This window comes from Cebus imitator, unplaced genomic scaffold, assembly GCF_001604975.1.
Source record: "Cebus imitator isolate Cc_AM_T3 unplaced genomic scaffold, Cebus_imitator-1.0 Scaffold203, whole genome shotgun sequence".
NCBI classification, from domain to species: Eukaryota; Metazoa; Chordata; class Mammalia; order Primates; family Cebidae; genus Cebus; species Cebus imitator.
This window is the reverse complement of record NW_016107518.1, coordinates 2,684,907-2,702,446: the sequence shown is the minus strand read 5'-3', so window position 1 is coordinate 2,702,446 and position 17,540 is coordinate 2,684,907. Positions and strand designations below refer to the sequence as shown.

General features: G+C 51.1%; 2 protein-coding genes across 11 annotated transcripts in view; both read right to left on the bottom strand.

Annotated features, from left to right (window-relative positions):
• The window catches only part of GRAMD2A (GRAM domain containing 2A), a 36,705-nt gene extending 35,352 nt beyond the window's left edge, over positions 1-1,353 (bottom strand). For 4 of the 5 annotated variants that reach the window (XM_017548118.2, XM_037745560.1, XM_017548123.2 and 1 more), the window contains exon 1: positions 1,271-1,346. In XM_017548118.2, coding sequence (XP_017403607.1) covers positions 1,271-1,311 — 41 coding nt within the window. In that variant the 5' untranslated portion in view covers positions 1,312-1,346. Of the gene's footprint in view, positions 1-1,270 lie in introns of all 5 variants that reach the window. The other variant, XM_037745558.1, reaches the window with a different exon arrangement.
• Positions 1,354-2,543: 1,190 nt separating this feature from the next.
• The window catches only part of PKM (pyruvate kinase M1/2), a 30,288-nt gene continuing 15,291 nt past the window's right edge, over positions 2,544-17,540 (bottom strand). For 3 of the 6 annotated variants that reach the window (XM_017548112.2, XM_017548110.2, XM_017548116.2), the window contains 8 exons: positions 13,628-13,759; positions 12,922-13,108; positions 11,959-12,229; positions 10,499-10,649; positions 10,098-10,250; positions 5,943-6,109; positions 3,959-4,140; positions 2,544-3,261 (listed from right to left, as the gene is read on the bottom strand). In XM_017548112.2, coding sequence (XP_017403601.1) covers positions 3,155-3,261; positions 3,959-4,140; positions 5,943-6,109; positions 10,098-10,250; positions 10,499-10,649; positions 11,959-12,229; positions 12,922-13,108; positions 13,628-13,759 — 1,350 coding nt within the window. In that variant the 3' untranslated portion in view covers positions 2,544-3,154. Of the gene's footprint in view, positions 3,262-3,958; positions 4,141-5,942; positions 6,110-6,511; positions 6,679-10,097; positions 10,251-10,498; positions 10,650-11,958; positions 12,230-12,921; positions 13,109-13,627; positions 13,760-17,540 lie in introns of all 6 variants that reach the window. The other 3 variants (XM_017548113.2, XM_017548111.2, XM_017548114.2) reach the window with 1 other exon arrangement.

The following is a 17,540-nucleotide window of genomic DNA, read 5'->3' as shown; positions in this document are numbered from 1 at the left end:
AAAGAAAGAAAGAAGGAAAAGAGAGAGAGAGAAAGAAAGAAGAGAGGAAGGAAGGAAGGAGAGAAGGAAGGAAGGAAGGGGCATACTGACTCCTCAGTGAAGAATGGGATGGACACCCTCACTCTATTCCACCTCTCCCGGCAAAGCCATAAATCTTTGCTCGAAAAGGAGCCAGACTTTAGAGCTGGCTACAGGTGGACATGGGGCAAAGACAGCACAGGTTGCCAGGGCACCCTCTCTCCTTGCCTAGGAGCCTGGCCGCCGCAAGGAGAGGCACCTTTAAACAATCAAGCATAGTGGGTGGGTGTGGGGGGCAGCAAGCAGAGCAAAGAGGCACAAATGACAGAGGGGTGGAGCCCCACCAGTCCCTCTGAAGACAAGGCAGAGGGAGCCCCACTGGGGTCCACACCCCTGTGTGTCCCCGGCTGATTTGGGGACAAGGCTCCCACCGTCAACCTACCTACCCCAGTGGTAGCTTGCCAGGGATGCCAGGCTGTACCCGACCTTGGAACCTGGACCCGGGCAGAAATTGACAGGTTCCCCAAAACAATGTCATCCCCGGGACCCCAAGACCTCAAGGAGCAGAAGCCACAATTCTGGATGTCGCGTGCAGCGCCATCTCCCGTCTGCCCTGCCTCCTCATCCCTTCCTCCCAGGGCGACCTTGGATCAGATCTCGGGACCGGGAGACCCGCCCAGCCCGCCCGACCGGGATGGGCCTGGCGCCCGGGTGAGGCCGTGTCGTGCTGGGACAGCTCTGAGCTGCCTCCCCGCAGTTACGGGCCGCTACAAGTGCGGATTCGGCGGCAAGAGAAAAGAGTCCGACCCTCCAGCGACTGCAGGGAGGGCCAACCTTTGGGTCGGGGGCAATCAGGACTGGGAGTCGATATCGCAGGGAACGAATGATGAATGAATAAATGAAAGGATGAACAGAGTGGCGGGGCGGAGATGGGCCGCGCGAGGCGTCCCGAGGAGGGTGCCCTCCCCTGCCCCGACGCCGGCGGGACCGTCCCTCATCCCCCAGGTCGCAGCAGACTCAGCCGGGACACCAGATCCGGGCGCGAACACCTCACGGGCTCCCGGAGGCGCCTGGGCGCGCGCGGCGCAGCTCTGGCCCGAAGCCCGCATTCCGGCGGCCGGGAAGTGCCTGCCCCGTGGGCAGAACGCTCCCAGTTGCCGTGGCCCCAGGAGCCGCCCTGCTCCGCGCGGCAGCGGCCCCTCGCAGCTGCCTCCGGGGCCCCGAACCCGGCCCCCGAGCCGCCATCCCTTACCTGCCCGCCTCGGTGGCCTCGCTCCGGCTCAGAGCGGTCATCGCGGCGCCAGCACCCCGCGCCCCCGACCGCGCGCCGGGACCCAGCGCCCGCCGGACCCCGCCAGCCCCGTCGAGAGCCCGCCCCGCTCGCCCATTGGCGGCTCTCGCGGGCCGGGCCCAGCCCATTGGCCGTTCCTCCCCCTTCTTCCCGAGCTTCCCTCTTTCCCCACCTTCCCCAGGTGGGGCACCCAGCTCTACGCAGATTGCAGCGCTCGGTCCCCCGAACTGGAAGGTCCTGGAGGCCAGGGCCTGGCGCGGCACCTCCTGTCCCTCACGTCGAGGGTATCGTGTCGCGCTAGACGCTTCTGTCCTCCTAGTTTTGGAACTTGAGTCCCTCTGCAGGAAACGATTCCGGCCCCTCTCCAACCCAGTCCTTCCCAACATCGAGCTCCAGGGTTACGTTTCAATTTCACCGTTAGTGGGGAATACCAAAGAGGATATTGAACACCACGGTCTGACAGGCAAGTCACCACCGGGAGCCCGGGAGCCCGGATGCTTCCATGCACTTTTGCCAGAGTTTTTAACATTACAGTCTCTCCAAGGAAATACACTTTTGAAGGAGTCTACGGAGGGACTGAAGGTGGACACAGATCAAAGGCGGGGAAGCAGAGGCACAGCTCAGGGTGTCACAATGAGCTGGGCTGAACTGAGCAGTGATAAAGGGCCCAAAGGTCCTATTCCCCAACTTTCCTGGCCTGCAGGCCCTTTCCTCTTCCACCCCACCAGGTCTCTTGGTCCTTGGGAGTGTGGTTAGGAGAGGGAAAAGGCGCAGGCCAGATTTGGTCCCATTTCCAACTCTCCCCCAACCCCTTGGCACTGCAGTATCATGGTGGGAGGGCACCAGCAAACAGGAGGGGTCCCAAGGCGAGCCTAGGTCCACAACTGAGGACCTGGGAGCAGAACCCAGTCTCAGGCATCTAGAGCAGACTCCTCCCGGTAAGGGATCGCTATTGCAGGGAGACCAAAGTGGAGGGAGAAGCCCTTGTCCCTGCTCTTTCCCATCTCTGGTTCACATAAGCCATTAAGGTCTCCCCACAGCACTGAAGGGGGCAACCTAGAACCCTAAGAGAGTCAGCTACTGCTTTCCCAGCGCCATCTGTACCCGAAGGCAGGCAGGATGGCAGGAGACACCACCTAGCTCCCACCGTGGGGCACGGGGCTGCAGCCATTTCCAGCCTGCTCAGAGGGCAGGGTTCAACCATCTCCCCCTCCCCAGAAGAAAAGAGGAAACAGGTGCTTCAGCTGTTGTTTATTGACATACAGGTAGGCTCTATAGCAACAAGCCTGGAGGCGCTGCTGTAGTGGGGGAAAATGGAAGGTGGAGTGTTTGCCGCAGGACAGCTGAGTGGAGGGTGGGGACAGGTGTGAACTGGGGAGGCCCAGGGGGTTGGGGAAGCAATAAGGGCCAGGGCCAGAGTTGGCTTAAATGGAACAACTGCTCTGTGCGCTAAGGCCCCTAACTCTCGCTGGCTGTTTCCTGACCCCAGACCAGGGTTGGGAGTCCTCTGGGCATCCATTTTCTAAAGGAACTGAACAGAGTACACACAGAAAAGGAAGCTGTCACCCTCTTGCTATCTGGCTCCTGGGGCCTCCAGTCCGGCATTCCTCCTTCTTCCTTTGACTGGGTGGGGCCACATGATGGGCAGCCAGGGTCTGGGCTGTCCCACCAGAGCAGGCTGTAAACACAGCCATGTTTCTGCAAGGCGTTTATCTTCTTTTCTGGTGTCCCAGCCCATCAGTGCCACATTACAGCCCAGAGTGAGCTCTACAAGCGTTGCTGGCCTAATGGATGGGTTGGGGAAAGGGGGTGGGACAGGGGCTGGAGGAGGGACTCTGGGGTCTATCACGGCACAGGAACAACACGCATGGTGTTGGTGAAGCCGGAGCCAGGGCGCCACCCGGTCAGCACAATGACCACATCTCCCTTCTTGAAGAAGCCTCGGGCCTTGCCTGGAGGAAGAGAAGGGAGGTTGGTGAGTAAAAGCCAAACCAGGAAGGGTCCGCACGTGGGCAGCTGCCCCAAACCTGAGCACTGAACTCGGCTGGCTGACCACTACTTCCTCAAACCACAAGGTGGCGCCAAACCCACAGCCCAGGCAAACAGGAGGGAAGCCCTGAAATTTCCTTATCACTCAGATGGTAGGGTTGGCAAGGACCTTTGGACATCATACACTTTATCCTCGAGGGTGCAAAGCCTAGCCCAAGGTCAGGGCTAGCTGTTTCCTGTCATCCAATGATACCCTACCTTACATGGGGACAATGGCCACATCAGTACATAATCTGTATGCCACCAACAGTGCAGGAGCTCTAGCCAATTTTATTTAAAAACAAAAATTCTCAGTAATGAGCAAATGCCAAAGAATGGACAATTTTGCTTTGGGCCCTAGACTAGAAAAGAAGAGGGACTAACTGCTCAGCCCTACAACTCAAAGGACCCTTTTCCTTCCTGGGCTCAGCCTAGGACTTCTGGAAATGAGAGATTCAGAAAACATTCCCAATGAGGGAGAGGAGCAGTCAGCTGGGCCTCTTGCCCCTCCAAGATCTGCACATTCCCCTTTCTATTCCCCAAATTTCAGGGTCCCAGAGAAGCCAATGCTCAAGCAGCCCCAAACCCCACCAGGCTCTAGCCGCTGCTCCAACCACATACCAACATTCATGGCCAAGTTCACCCGGAGGTCCACGTCCTCGGCCCAGGCCTCCTGGACGGGGTCCTTACACAGCACAGGGAAGATGCCACGGTACAGGTGAGCCTGACGAGCTGTCTGGGGATTCCGTGTCACAGCAATGATGGGGGCACGTGGGCGGTATCTAGCCACCTGGTGAGCAGACCTGAGATGGAAAGGGGGACAGACAGACAGAAGAGACCATTACACGGGGCCCCAGGAAGCACCTCAGGGTGTTCCAACAGCTCACCCTCTCATCCCGCTCACTGTGCCAGCCTGAGGGCTCTGGCCACTTCAATATCTGCTCCCTAGGACCCCTCCCAAGGCTTGGGCAGCCCCTCATCTTATATCTTCTACTGCATGCTAAGCTACCATTTGGCCTCTACCCCTATTCCACAGGCCAGGGGCCCAGGATCATCTTGACCTGGGCAAGGTCAGCCTCACCCACTTACATCACAGCCCAGGGTTGGCAGAACCCCTCCTAAACCCTGAACTCTGACACAGAGAGGCAGCCCTGGCCCAATGTCACAGCACTCATTCTTCTTGCTGCCAGTGACAACTACAAGCCAAGCAGCATGTGCGTAGCACCTGACTCCTGACATCTGCAAAGAGCACGAGCAGAGCTCACCCCGCCCCCTAAGGAATCAATATCAGGCTTCTCTACTTATGTGCCTTCTCCCTGCCTGGCATGGCCCTTAGCTCCTGAGACAGCCCTAGCAACTGGGCTATAAGGGCCCAGAGTCAAATCTGAGTAAGTGAAGCTTAGAAATCTAGGTGCTACTCAGCAGGCAAGAACAGGAAATGCGAATGTTGGTGCGGGGGCAGCTCTGCCTGCCAAACCTCCTCTGGAAGGCAGGGGACCCTTTTGAAGCCCCTCTGCCAGGCACTTTCTTGAACACTGACACTGCACACTTGTAGCTGCAGATGTGTCTGAGGAGCTGGGAAGGGGCACCTGAAGGGAAGTTATGAGGACACTCAAGAGGTGTCAGGGAAACTTAAGCGACATCACAGCAGAGAAGTCCCTGCATGTCACGCTTGGCCTCTATGCAAGGCCTTCAGAGGGAAGCAACTGCTGAGGCCAGGACCAGCTAAGTGAAACCCCAGAAGACTAGAGCTTAAAATAGCCAAAGAGCAAGAACTAGACCTTTTAAGAAAGGTCAACCCTACTGGTTGGGGCTGTTCGGCCAAGACTGAGAGGCTGGAGCCTTCTGCTGAGATTATCTGCACAGCACTTGTGTCCTGGTTCTCTGGGCTGCCCACGCCTGTCTGCTGCTCCTCAGTGCGTGGGCACTGCCTGTTTGCTCCTCTCTCTTCCAGGAAACCCTCGCTGCCCTATGGGCAGTGACAAGGAGCACACTCCCTGACCAGGAGAGTGAAGGACATTAACTCAATGTCCTGGGCAAGGAAGGGATCCCAAGCTGGAAGCCCAGCACAGGCCACACAGTCCTCAGCCTGGCTGCCTGGCCCTACAGAATGTCAGCCAAGATAGCACAGCAACCTCACCCGAGCTGGAACCCAGCTGTCTTGAGAGCTCAAAAACAGGAAGGACTAGAGTGCCCAATGGACACACAGTAAGCAGCATTTAAATTCATCTTGCCAACGGAATTTTTAAAGAGAACATAGTAACTGGAACAAGCAAAAGTGGTTATCTTTTACTATTTTAGAGGACTAGATTTTTAATATCAAATAACCATGTGTAGTCAGCCTGTGCACTATTATGTAATAAATCTCCAGTGTAAACTTGTTTTTGATCCAAATGTTCTGACGCTCCTTATGAGTGCTGCCTGGAGTCCGTTGGGCCCAGGGAAGGGGCTCTGCTCACTCCTGCCCTGCAGGTCCAGGTGGCAGGCAGAGGGGTCTTACCTTGGCTCAGCGCCACCCGAGCGCTGTTCAGTGCACTGCTCCCAGGGCCCCCAAGGAGAAGTGCCACTGAGCAGGACATCCTGGGGAGCTGCTGCCGCCTCCTACCTGCCAGACTTGGTGAGGACGATTATGGCCCCACTGCAGCACTTGAAGGAGGCCTCCACGGCACCCACGGCGGTGGCTTCTGTGGGGTCGCTGGTAATGGGGGCCAGACGGCGGAGTTCCTCAAATAATTGCAAGTGGTAGATGGCGGCCTCTGCCTCACGGGCAATCTAGGGGAGCAACATTCGTCCAGAGGGACGAGAGGGGGACAGAGCTTTGTCAGAGCTTTGTCATAAAAGGAGAGGGAAGGGAAGAGTCACCTGGACAGCTGGTGAGGAACATGTTCCTGGGGACAAAGGCCAAGAGGAGCCCAATCGCTGGAGATTCTGAGCTGAGCCAAGATCAAGACTCTACAGGGACCAGTCCTTCACCAGGTGCCTGTGACATCTGCTGTGCCTACTGAGCCACAGGACCCTTTGGTCCTGCCCTGCCATGACCTCCCTGGCTGTGTTCCTGCAGACGAGAAGAGGCTCTGTGCCCAGATGCCAGGTTGGGCCTGGCTGTCTTCTCCTAGAGCAGCTGGAGCAAGAGGCTGGTTATCCTAACAGTGTTACCTGCCCTTAGGGCCCTACCTGCCAGACTCCGTCAGAACTATCAAAGCTGCCGCTAAACACTTATAAGAAGCCTCCACGCTGCCCATGCCCATGGCTTCCATGAGGTCTGTGGAGTGACTTGAGGCTCGCACAAGTTCTTCAAACAGCTTGCGGTGGAACATGGCTGCCTCAGCCTCACGAGCTATCTGTAAGGTTTAGGGGAAGACAGGGCAAGGAAGAGGGAAGGAGGAGGAAAAAAAAACAAGACACAACACATGGGAAGACAGAATGGGGAATTAATCAGAGAGGAAGGTAACCTTAGGTTAATTGGCTAAATCTGTCCTTCGGGCAGATGCAGAGGTAGGGTGATGAAAGTCCAGCTGCTTCAGGGGGTGCTGCCACTTCCCTTCCAATACTGGGGAAACTGGCTCTTCCATTCTTGGAAGGATTTTTTGATTGGGGTGGAGGGAGACAACCTGGCAGTAGGCTCTAGCACCCTGGTACGGAAACATGCCCAGGCTGGGCCCATGCCACTCCCTGGCAGAGGACTTGACCACGCTGCCTCATGATACAGCTTGCAGGAAGGAACAGGCCCTCCCTCCTCACATGGCTGTCTGGTTAGGCAAAGACTCCCGCCTAGCCTCCATGCGCGCATGGAGTGAGCACTCACTTGGCTTCAGGCACAGGGATGCACTGAGCCTTTCCAATGGCCTGCCATGGAAACGGACTGAGCAGCGCTGGAAAGCTGGGATCAAAGCCAAAGCTAGGCAGCTCAACTGAGCTCTAAGCAGGAGAATGGAAAACTTGGGCTCACTTGTGAGAGGCACACTGAACAGCCATGTGAAGAGACAGATGCCTGTAGAAGCATGCAGATATGTTTAACAAGACACTTGATTAAAACCTAATGATTAAAACAGTCATGAGAAAGCCACTGAGTTATTTATAGACCACTTGCTCAGATAAGACCAAAAATCAGAAAGACAATGTAAGCTTTAGAGGATTACAATGTAATCACCAGCCTCTTAGTAAATGATGGGTGAGGGAGGAATCGGTAATACCCCCTCATGAATTTCATAGTAGAAGCAGGTATGCGGCAGGATTTACTAGGTTAAAGGCATTCATTCTGTAAGAATGGAATGCATGCAGCCCAGAGGACAGGGGACATGAACAGGAAACAGAGCCATACCTGGTACTGCTTAGTTATGGGTCATTAACTGCACCAGTTAGACACAGGAGAAAGCAGTGAACAGTTAAGGGGAGGAACGGTTGGCCAGTGTTAACCAGTGACACAGAAAGGAGAGGCCTAGCCACCTGGAGGGGCAGCTACAGCCTGACCCAGACCTGTAACTTATCTTCTGAGCAGTGCCATGCAATCCAAGCCTTGCAGCTCTAAGGTATCTGTCTGTTCATAGGAAACACCAGGGTATGGAGGAAAGGACATGGAATTGAGAACCTGAGTCTGGATCTTAGTCTCTGACCCCACTGACAGGCTCCAAATGGAGACCTGTTCTCATCTCCTGCTAGACAGAGCATGATGTTGCAGGAGGGAAGACTGGCTTTGGAGTCAGCAGGCCGGGATTCAAACCTGGGCTTTATTGGCCATATAACCCTCATCTATAAATGGAGGTGATGGGAGTTAGGAAGATTATATCCATGTACAGAGACTTATCAGACATTTAATAATCGTAACAGCAGTGAATATTTAATGCTAAGGCTATAAACATATCTAATCCATTGTACAGATGAGGTCTTGAGAGTTACATGACTTGCTCAAAGACACATTAAAGTCCCCACATTCTATGCAGTGATTTCATGGTTCAGTAAATCTAAGTCAAGATCAGCCCCTGTCTCACCTTTGAGGCCATGAAGTCACATAATTTAAGTAAGAGAATTAGAGAGAGGGGATGTGTGGAGACCCCCAGAAAGGCAGCCACTTTAGTGGTGACTGGTTCAAGGTGCACTGTCTCCTGGGAAACTTTCTACCATGGGGCAATTGTGAGACTGCACCAAGAGTATCTAAGTCAGAACAGCAATCACATCACACAAACGGTGAGGTGTCAGCCAGGGCCAGGCTACGTTAAGTGGACCTGGGAGAGAGATTGCTCTCTACCAATTTTTTTATGTTTGGGTTCTTTTTTGAGGCAGGGTGTCACTTTGTCACCTAGGCTGGTACCATCTTGGCTCACTGCAGCCTCAACCTCCTGGGTTCAAGTGATCCTCCTTCCCCAGCACCACCCAAGTAGCTGGGACTACAGGCGTGCACCACCACGTCCAGCTAGCTAACTTTTGAATTTTTAGTAGTGACAGGGTTTTGCCATGTTGCCCAGGCTGGTCCCCTGAGCTCAAGCAATCTGTCTACCTTGGCCTCCTAAAGTACTGACATTACAAGTATAAGCCACCACTCCTGGCCTCTACCAATTTCAATAAGGGGAAGCCCACTAAGGATGCTGATGACAACCCAGAAAATATCCTGTCTATGAATTCAGTTTGCCACTGAAAGAGCATTTAATAGAAATGGCATGTCTTCTCTGAAAGCTGTTCATGCCCAGTAAGAGGACACATAGTGAAAAAGGAAAGGAAGATGCCCAGACCAGGTGGGTGTTTTTTTTGGGAGGGAGGGGTGGTATTTTAAACTTGGGGGCTTGTAGGGGCTTGTCTTTCACTGGTGAGAAGGGGAATAGAAGGCCAAAGAAAAACCATGTCCAGATAAAGTGTTAAGTTCAGAGCCTGACCTAAGACTACTGGGAGAAAGTTAATTTCTAGTACTCGTTATACCAGACCTATGTAACCCTGATCAGGGATCCCCGAGTTAGCTCTGCAGTAAGTTCCAGAGCTGGAACAGACAGGGGAGAGGGAGTGAGCCTCCAATCCTGAGCAGCGGCCAGCGGTCAACACGACAAGCTCTCAGAGGAGAAAGGGAAAGAGCCTCCACAACTCCTCCACACGCTCAGTCCAGGGCCACCAGGGTCAGCTGCCCTCCCTCCTCTCTGTCGCCCTGCCAGCAGTCACTCAACCCAGCTTTTTGGTCTGGAGTAAGAGCAGCAGCTGCACGCTAATGGCACAGCAAAGCAAATCTCCCTCACAGGCACCATGCAAGGCCAGCGCAGGCAGCTCAGTGTAGGCAACAGCGTCCCGAGCAGGTCCACAGAGGGCCCCTGGGGGAGCACCTGTCTGTGGGATGGGGGGGAATTGAAAGGAAAAGGGCAGCTGGGAGCAGGAGCCCCTGGCCCTTTTCAGAATAGGGCAAAGGTACTGAGAACCTCTGACTCTGAGGAAGAGGTACAAACCTCCTTTCACTACAGAAGTATCCCAGGACTTAAGCCATGGAAAGATTCACAACCTTGAAGAAGTGAAATGAACTGTGTGATGTCCGATGAAGGGGGATGCCTCCAGAGCAGAAGGAAATGGAGGGGTGGAGGTGTGGGCAGGAATGCAGAACAGGAAAAATAAAAAATAAAAAAGCCACTTCCACCTCCACCCCCACCCTCTTGCTGCTGTGACTTGGAGGATAATGAAAGATTGTACATAAGAGGACGCAGAAGCCTAAAAGGCTCTGCACCAGAGCTTGCCTCCATCCCAGGCCCAGCCTGAAGCCCGGGGGATGGGGCAGGCCCTGAGAACTCACCAGGTGCTGCATGCGCACGGCCTCCAGAGGATAGTCCCCTTTCGCTGTCTCTCCAGACAGCATGATACAGTCAGCTCCATCCAGGACTGCATTGGCCACATCACTGCCCTCAGCCCGGGTGGGGCGGGGCTTCTTGATCATGCTCTCCAGCATCTGGGAGGGGACAGAGCATTAATGAGACGTGGCTTAGGCTGTCTTCAGAGACAAATGACAGCGAGTTGATCCTCTGGATAGTGAGGTGAACAGAGCATGGCTTTCTGTAGGTGCATAGGGGAGGGGGATATCTGTGTGTTACATGAGATAGTTCCATGGGAACAGATCAGACAGCCTCCAGAGCTTTCCCATTCAAAACCGTGAGTGTGCACAGGAGAGACCCAGAAAGGGGAGGGGTGGACACATGCCTGAGTGGCACAGATGACAGGCTTCCCAGCTCGGTTGCACCGCCCAATCATCATCTTCTGAGCAAGGAAGACCTTCTCTGCAGGAATTTCAATGCCTAGATCACCACGAGCCACCATGATCCCATCACTGGCCTCCAGGATTTCATCAAACCTGATGGACAAAGTGAGGTAGAAACAGGTTATATAGAACAGGGACCACAAGTATGGCGGTAGACAGGAAGTTTCCCTGGGATTCCCTAACTTAGATGTCCTTGTTCCAGGACAGACATCTTTATCATCATGGGTGCACACAGATGCCAGTGCACTCCAGCAACCTTAATCCCCCAGAGTGGGCCAACAATTCTGTCTGCTGGGCTTCAATAGTATGGATACTTGACTGATGGAAGAAAAGGGGAGAGGGCAAGGTCTCCTCCAAATCCCATGGGTTTATTCCCAGGGTCTCCTCTCCAAATCCCATGCATCTGAGGTGTCTCTCTAGAACCTCCATTCTCCAATCAGCACTTCAAGACAGAGAACTTGAGGCCTGCTGACTGTTTCCACCACAAAGATCCATGGCCTCATCTAGCCCACTCCAACCTGCTGAAGGCAAGAAGGAATGTGGCTTTGCCTGGCCTAGAGCCAAGTTCAGCTAGCCCATGGCTTATCAGGATGGCAAAGGGAAAGGCCCCAAATTGCCTGGTACAGAGGATATCTACACAAAGCTAAGACAGTAAGGCCACTACAGTGGGTACATAGGGTTGCTCCCCTACCCTCCCCAAGCACACTCCCCAAGAGTAGGTCTAGCATCTTAGCAGTGATGAGTTGTGTTCCAACAGGAAGCCAAAGAGGAACAGATGTCACCCAGCTGGCCATGTTCACTGGGCTTTACCTCGTGAGCATTGGGAAGAGGGGTAAGCTAAGTTGGGGCAATGTGAACCTACAGAGGAACCACACATCTTCCTGTGGGAGTAGAATGGACCATACCAAGAGTTAGCCTGATCACTGAGCCAGCAGCTGCTTTCTAAGTGAAGATCAGGTCATAAGCTTCAGCATGGACACCAGGCCCTGAACTGCGACATGGCCCCCCAGGGAGGGCCAAAAAGAGCCCCTTCTTAAGTGTCTGCTGTCACCTTTCCCCATGGTCCCCCCATTCCAGCAAACACTGGTAGTGTTTCTGATCAGGAGCAAAGCATCATGACTCCTGATCCTGCGAGCAGTGACCCTGCTCTCTCAAACGCTGGTCCCCAGGCTCGGGGAACAATGTCAAGCTCGCAGCATCTCAATCACCTGGGAAGCTTTTTTTTTTTAAACCAATGCCTGCTACTCTGCTAAGATATTCTGATTCGGTGGGTTTGGAACAGGAATGGGAGTCTACATTCTGATGGGTAGGGGGCCGGGGCTGGGAGTCAAGACATTCACAGGATGCACCATGCCCTTCAGAGAGCTGTACTGGGACAGGAGCCGGGACAATGGGGACTTGCCTCCGAACCCCCTCATGATTCTCGATTTTGCTGATTATCTTGATGTTCTTTCCCTTCTCTCCCAGGACCTTCCTCACTTCATGGACATCAGCTGCCTTGCGGATGAATGATGCAAACACCATATCGACATCCTGCTCAACTCCAAACTTCAGGTCCTGGATGTCCTTCTCTGACACAGCAGGCAAGTCCACAGCAGCCCCAGGAAGGTTCACACCCTTCTTGCTGCCCAAGGAGCCGCCATTTTCCACCTCTGTCACCAGGAAGTCAGCACCTGTGTGAAAAGGAGTAGGTAGGGGAGCAGAGCACTGACGGCACCGCCCAACAGGAAGCAGGTGCCTTTCCCCCAAGTACAGTGAGCTCGGAAGTGGCACATCATGGGTGCCGGAGCCGTTTACCAGAGTTGAAACCCCACTCCACTAACTGTATAATCCTAGGCAAGCCACTTAACCTCTCTGTACCTCAGTTTCCTCGACTATAAATCAGGATAATTAAGATTGTTTTGACTTTGGGAGGCCAAGGCACGTGGATCACCTGAGGTCAGGAGCTTGAGACAAGCCTGGCCAACATGGCGAAACCTCGTCTCTCCTAAAAATACAAATAAATTAGCCAGGCAAGGTGCCTCTAATCCCAACTACTCGGGAGGCTGAGGTAGGAGAATTGCTAGAACCCCAGGGGCAGAGGTTACAGTGAGGCAAGATTGGGCCACTGCACTCCAGCCTGGACAACAGCGAGACTCTGTCTCAAAAAAAAAAAAAAATTTCCTATGTTCTCCAAAACCAGAACAATGTAACTATGCTGGATTAAAGTCTGTCTTTGAGGATAAATGAGTTATAAAAGGGATTTCTCAGAACACACAGACTCAATCTCACTGTCAGCCAACCAAGCTTCCCATCTTCCTTGTGTCAAAGAACTTTAGAGACAGGAGATGGTTTTAGACAACCGGACCCCAACTCCCATCTGTACCTTTCTGCTTCACCTGGAGAGAAATAAGCCCATCATCCACGTAGATCTTGCTGCCCACTTCCACCACCTTGCAGATGTTCTTATAGTCCAGCCACAGGATGTTCTCATCACACTTTTCCATGTAGGCGTTGTCCAGCGTGATTTTGAGAGTGGCTCCCTTCTTCAGCTCCACCTCTGCGGTGCCACTCTAGGGACGAGAGAGTAAGCAAGAGTCCAAACTGGAGACGCCAGCAGCAGCATCACCCCGGCAGGAAAGGAAAAGCTCTTTCCTCCAAGGAACAATGCTCAAGTCTCCATTAAAAGTAATATAGTTTTTTGCACTTATTCTCTAACTCAATATACTTTAAGGAAATAACCCTAGGAAAAAAGATAATGTTTCAGTTATGCTACTTAATGATGAAGAAAAAGATACAAAGGGATGGCTCCCCAAGTTAGAAAGCCTAAAGTTTAGGGGTTTGTTTTTGTTGTTAACTTTAGATTTTTAGGGGTAAAAATAAAAAAGGTTCCTTTATGGCACCATTTCCTAGCAAAGTAGATCAAATTAACATTGTTTACAGTGATGAATAAATCCTCATCTGTAGACCTCAACTCCTCTGCAGTTCTCCATAGTGCTGGGATGAAACACGACATCCCAGCATTTCAGAGGACACGTCTCTGGGGCCTGCTGCCTACTGAGCCTCCCTGTCACTCTCCCCAGAATACTCACGCCCTTGATGAGGCCAGTTCGGATCTCAGGTCCTTTAGTGTCTAGAGCCACAGCAACGGGCCGGTAGAGGATGGGGTCAGAAGCAAAGCTTTCCGTGGCTGCGCGCACATTCTTGATGGTCTCCGCGTGGTACTGGGGTAAAGGAAGGAAGATGACAAGCCTGCTCCCACATGAGGATCCAGCTCCAAGTCCCCTGCCCAGGAGCCAAAGCTGATCACTCAGGAAAGGACTGCGGATGTCTTAGAGGTCCATCTCCATCCTCAGCATGATCCGTGCACTGAGAACTCCCCTACCTGATTAATCCAACCTCCTCAGCTTCCACACACTTCTGCTATAGCACTAATTCACCCTAAGGGCAAATCTTTGAAACTTTGGTGGCAAATTTCACAGTATCACCACCAAAACCCATTAAGGTATGGGTGCAAATACATCTCATCATAAAAGCAGCTGTGTCCCTGGGGCTGTTCTTTTTTCCCTAAGACTCATCAAATACCCTCAGCAAATAAAGCTAATAAACAGGGCAAAAAGCCTAGGACTTGTGTTTGGATAAGGCTGGTTTGGCAATCAATGTCACATTTTGATAAATGTGGCAATGCTGAGAGCATTTCCTCTATTGATTCCAACTACAATCCAAACTTTGAAGTTATTGACTTAAGCTAACAGTGGCCCAAGCTAAACAATTCATTGCTAAGGTCACACAGACCTGGTTTTCTCAATCACTTTCCAGATTCTGATTACAGAGGAGGAAAGGTGGTCATATGCCTTTCTCTAAATGAACTACTCTTTATTATTCCTTGCTTGCAACAAATCCTGGCTTCAATCTCTTTTCTTAAGCTGTTCTTCCTTTCCATTTGCCATTTTGTTTGTTAAAGTAAAATGGCTCATGCCTGTAAACCAAACATTTTGGGAGGCTAAGGTGGGAGGACAGCTTGGGTCCATGAGTTTGAGATGAGCCTGGGCAACATGGCGAAACCTGATCTCTACTAAAAATAGAAAAATTAGCTGGATGTGGTGGTGCGTGCCTATAGTCCCAGCTACTTGGGAGGCTAAGGCGGAAGAATCGCTTGAACCCAGGAGGTGGAGGTTGTAGTGAGCTGAGACTGCACCATTGCACTTCAGCCTGGGCAAGAGTGAGACTCTGTCTCCAAAAAAAAAAAAAAAAAAGAATAGAATAGAAATAGAAATGGTTGTTTTAAAGGGTTAGGTGGTGCCTTTCCTTCAGAGTTGATGTGAGGAGTAAAAGAATATATGAAGTATTTAGGACAGAGTCAAGTACACGGTAATTACTTTAAATAAATGTTACCTATTATCATCAATTTATAATGCTAAGACTCAGGTGTACTGAATCTTCCACTACAGCGGTGGCTTTATTGGGATGTTATCATGTGGTAAAGAGTTCCATCTATCAGTGCCATCCTGCAGAAGGTCTTAAATTTAGATTGTTTAAAAGTCAACCTTGGCCGGGCGCGGTGGCTCAAGCCTGTAATCCCAGCACTTTGGGAGGCCGAGGCGGGTGGATCACGAGGTCAAGAGATCGAGACCATTCTGGTCAACATGGTGAAACCCCGTCTCTACTAAAAATACAAAAAACATTAGCTGGGCATGGTGGCGCATGCCTGTAATCCCAGCTACTCAGGAGGTTGAGGCAGGAGAATTGCCTGAACCCAGGAGGCGGAGGTTGCGGTGAGCCGAGATCGCGCCATTGCACTCCAGCCTGGGTAACAAGAGTGAAACTCCATCTCAAAAAAAAAAAGAAGAAAAAAGTCAACCTTAACTCTACTTAATCCCATTGTAGAATTTTATGCTCCTAGAATAAAATCCACTTGGTCATGGATTCCTTTCCATCACTACTGGATTTGGATTATTAAATTTTGTTTTCTGCAGCCGAGACTGGTCTAGCACACTAACTGTTAGTACTAACCTGCCTGGTTTTGGTACTGTCCTTGTCCGATCTTAGTATCAGGGTATGTTGGTTTCAAAGGACCCAGTGGAAAAATTTCTGTATTATTCTCTAGGCTTTGGAACAGTGTAAAAAACAATTTAACTGAACTTTGAAGTGGGGACAATTCAGCCACTAAGATCATTTGGACTTAGTGTTCTGAGGTGAGCCAGATCTTAGTCACTTTTTTAACTTTTTTTTTTTTTTGAGACGGAGTCTCACTCTGTCACACAGGCTGGAGGGCAGTGACATGATCTTGGCTCACTGCAACCTCCGCCTCCCAGGTTGAAGTGATTCTCTTGCCTCAGCCTCCTGAGCAGCTGCGACTGTAGGCATGTGCCACCATGCCCTGCCAATGTTTGTATTTTTTGTAGAGACGGGGCTTCATCATGTCAGCCAGGCTAGTCTCAAACTCCTGACCTAAAGTGATCCGCCCACCTTAGCCTCCCAAAGTGCTGGGATTATGGGCGTGAGCCACCACACCCAGCCCACTTTTTCAACTTCTTATGGCCATTGGTCTATTCTATCTTTTGAGTATTTACCTTTTCTTGGAAAATAGTCAATGTCATCTCTCTTTATAGGAATCAGTTATAAGTTTTTCTTGACTTTTAAAATGTCTATGTGTAGGAAAATATTCTATTTTCTATTCATACTCGTTACTTGCACATCCTCAAATTCTTGACCTGGCTTCGCAGAACTTTCTACTTTACTATTTTTCCCCACAAAGGATCAGCTCTTAGCTTAATTTGTCAAATTTATTTTCATTTCACTGAGCTATAATCTTACAAAATTAATTTTCCTTCACCCTTTTTAAGTCTTTCCCCCCTTAGTGTTCTGTGTTAAATATTTATTTCATTTACCTTGAGATCTTTGCTTTCTAAAGTAAGTACACTTCAGTTTTCTTGACTTTGTCCTTAATTTCCATTAAAAAATTATATCAGAGAATGTGTCTGTATCTGCTTCATGAAACCTGAGGGTTTTTTTGGTGACCTAATATATTTTTGTAACCAGGAGAGTTTCATGCCCACATGCATGTTTGGTCTTGGGGATCTAAAATCATGTATTATAAACATAACAATTATTAGGTACATTATTCAAATCCACATCATATATCATAATCTCTTAGAGCATCTCTGGGAGGCGTACTGAGTCTTCCACTACAGCTGTGGTTTTGTTGGGATGTTATCATGTGGTAAAGAGTTCCATCCATTAATGGTATCCTGTGGAAGACTCTATATTTAGGTTGTTTAAAAGTCATTATTTTTAGGCCAGGTACAGTGGCTTACGCTTGTGATCCAAGCATTTTGGGAGGCCAAGGCCGGCAGATCATTTGAGGTCAGGAGTTCAAGATCAGCCTGGCCAAAAAGGTGAAACCCTGTCTCTACTAAAATATAAAAATTAGCCAGGCATGGTGGCAGGTGCCTGTAATCTCAGCTATTTGGGAGGGTGAGGCAGGAAAATCTCTCAAACCCAGGAAGCAGAGGTTGCAGTGAGCCAAGATCGTGCCGCTGCACTCCAGCCTAAGTGACAGAGTGAGACTCCCTCTCAAAATGAATAAATAAATAAAAAGTAAATATTTCTGGCCAACATGGCATAAGGAACCACATGTTCGGCAAGAATGCATCTTGTCCATGTGAACTGCCAAAAGTGAAGGCTGAAGACTAGCTGCCAAAGCTGTCAAGAGTCTGGGCACAGTGGCTCACCTGAGGTCAGGAGTTCGAGACCAGCCTGGCCAACATGGCGAAACCCTGTCTCTACTAAAAGTATAAAAAAAGTGGCTAGGCATGGTGGCACAGGTCTGTAATCCCAGCTACTTGGGAGGCTGAGGCATGAGAATCGCTTGTACCTGAGAGGCAGAGGTTGTGGTAAGCTGAATCATGCCAATGCACTCCAGTCTGGACAACAGAGCAAGACTCTGTCTCAAAAAAAACAAGCCATTAAAAAATCAGATGCAGACATTTGATGTCCCTCTGT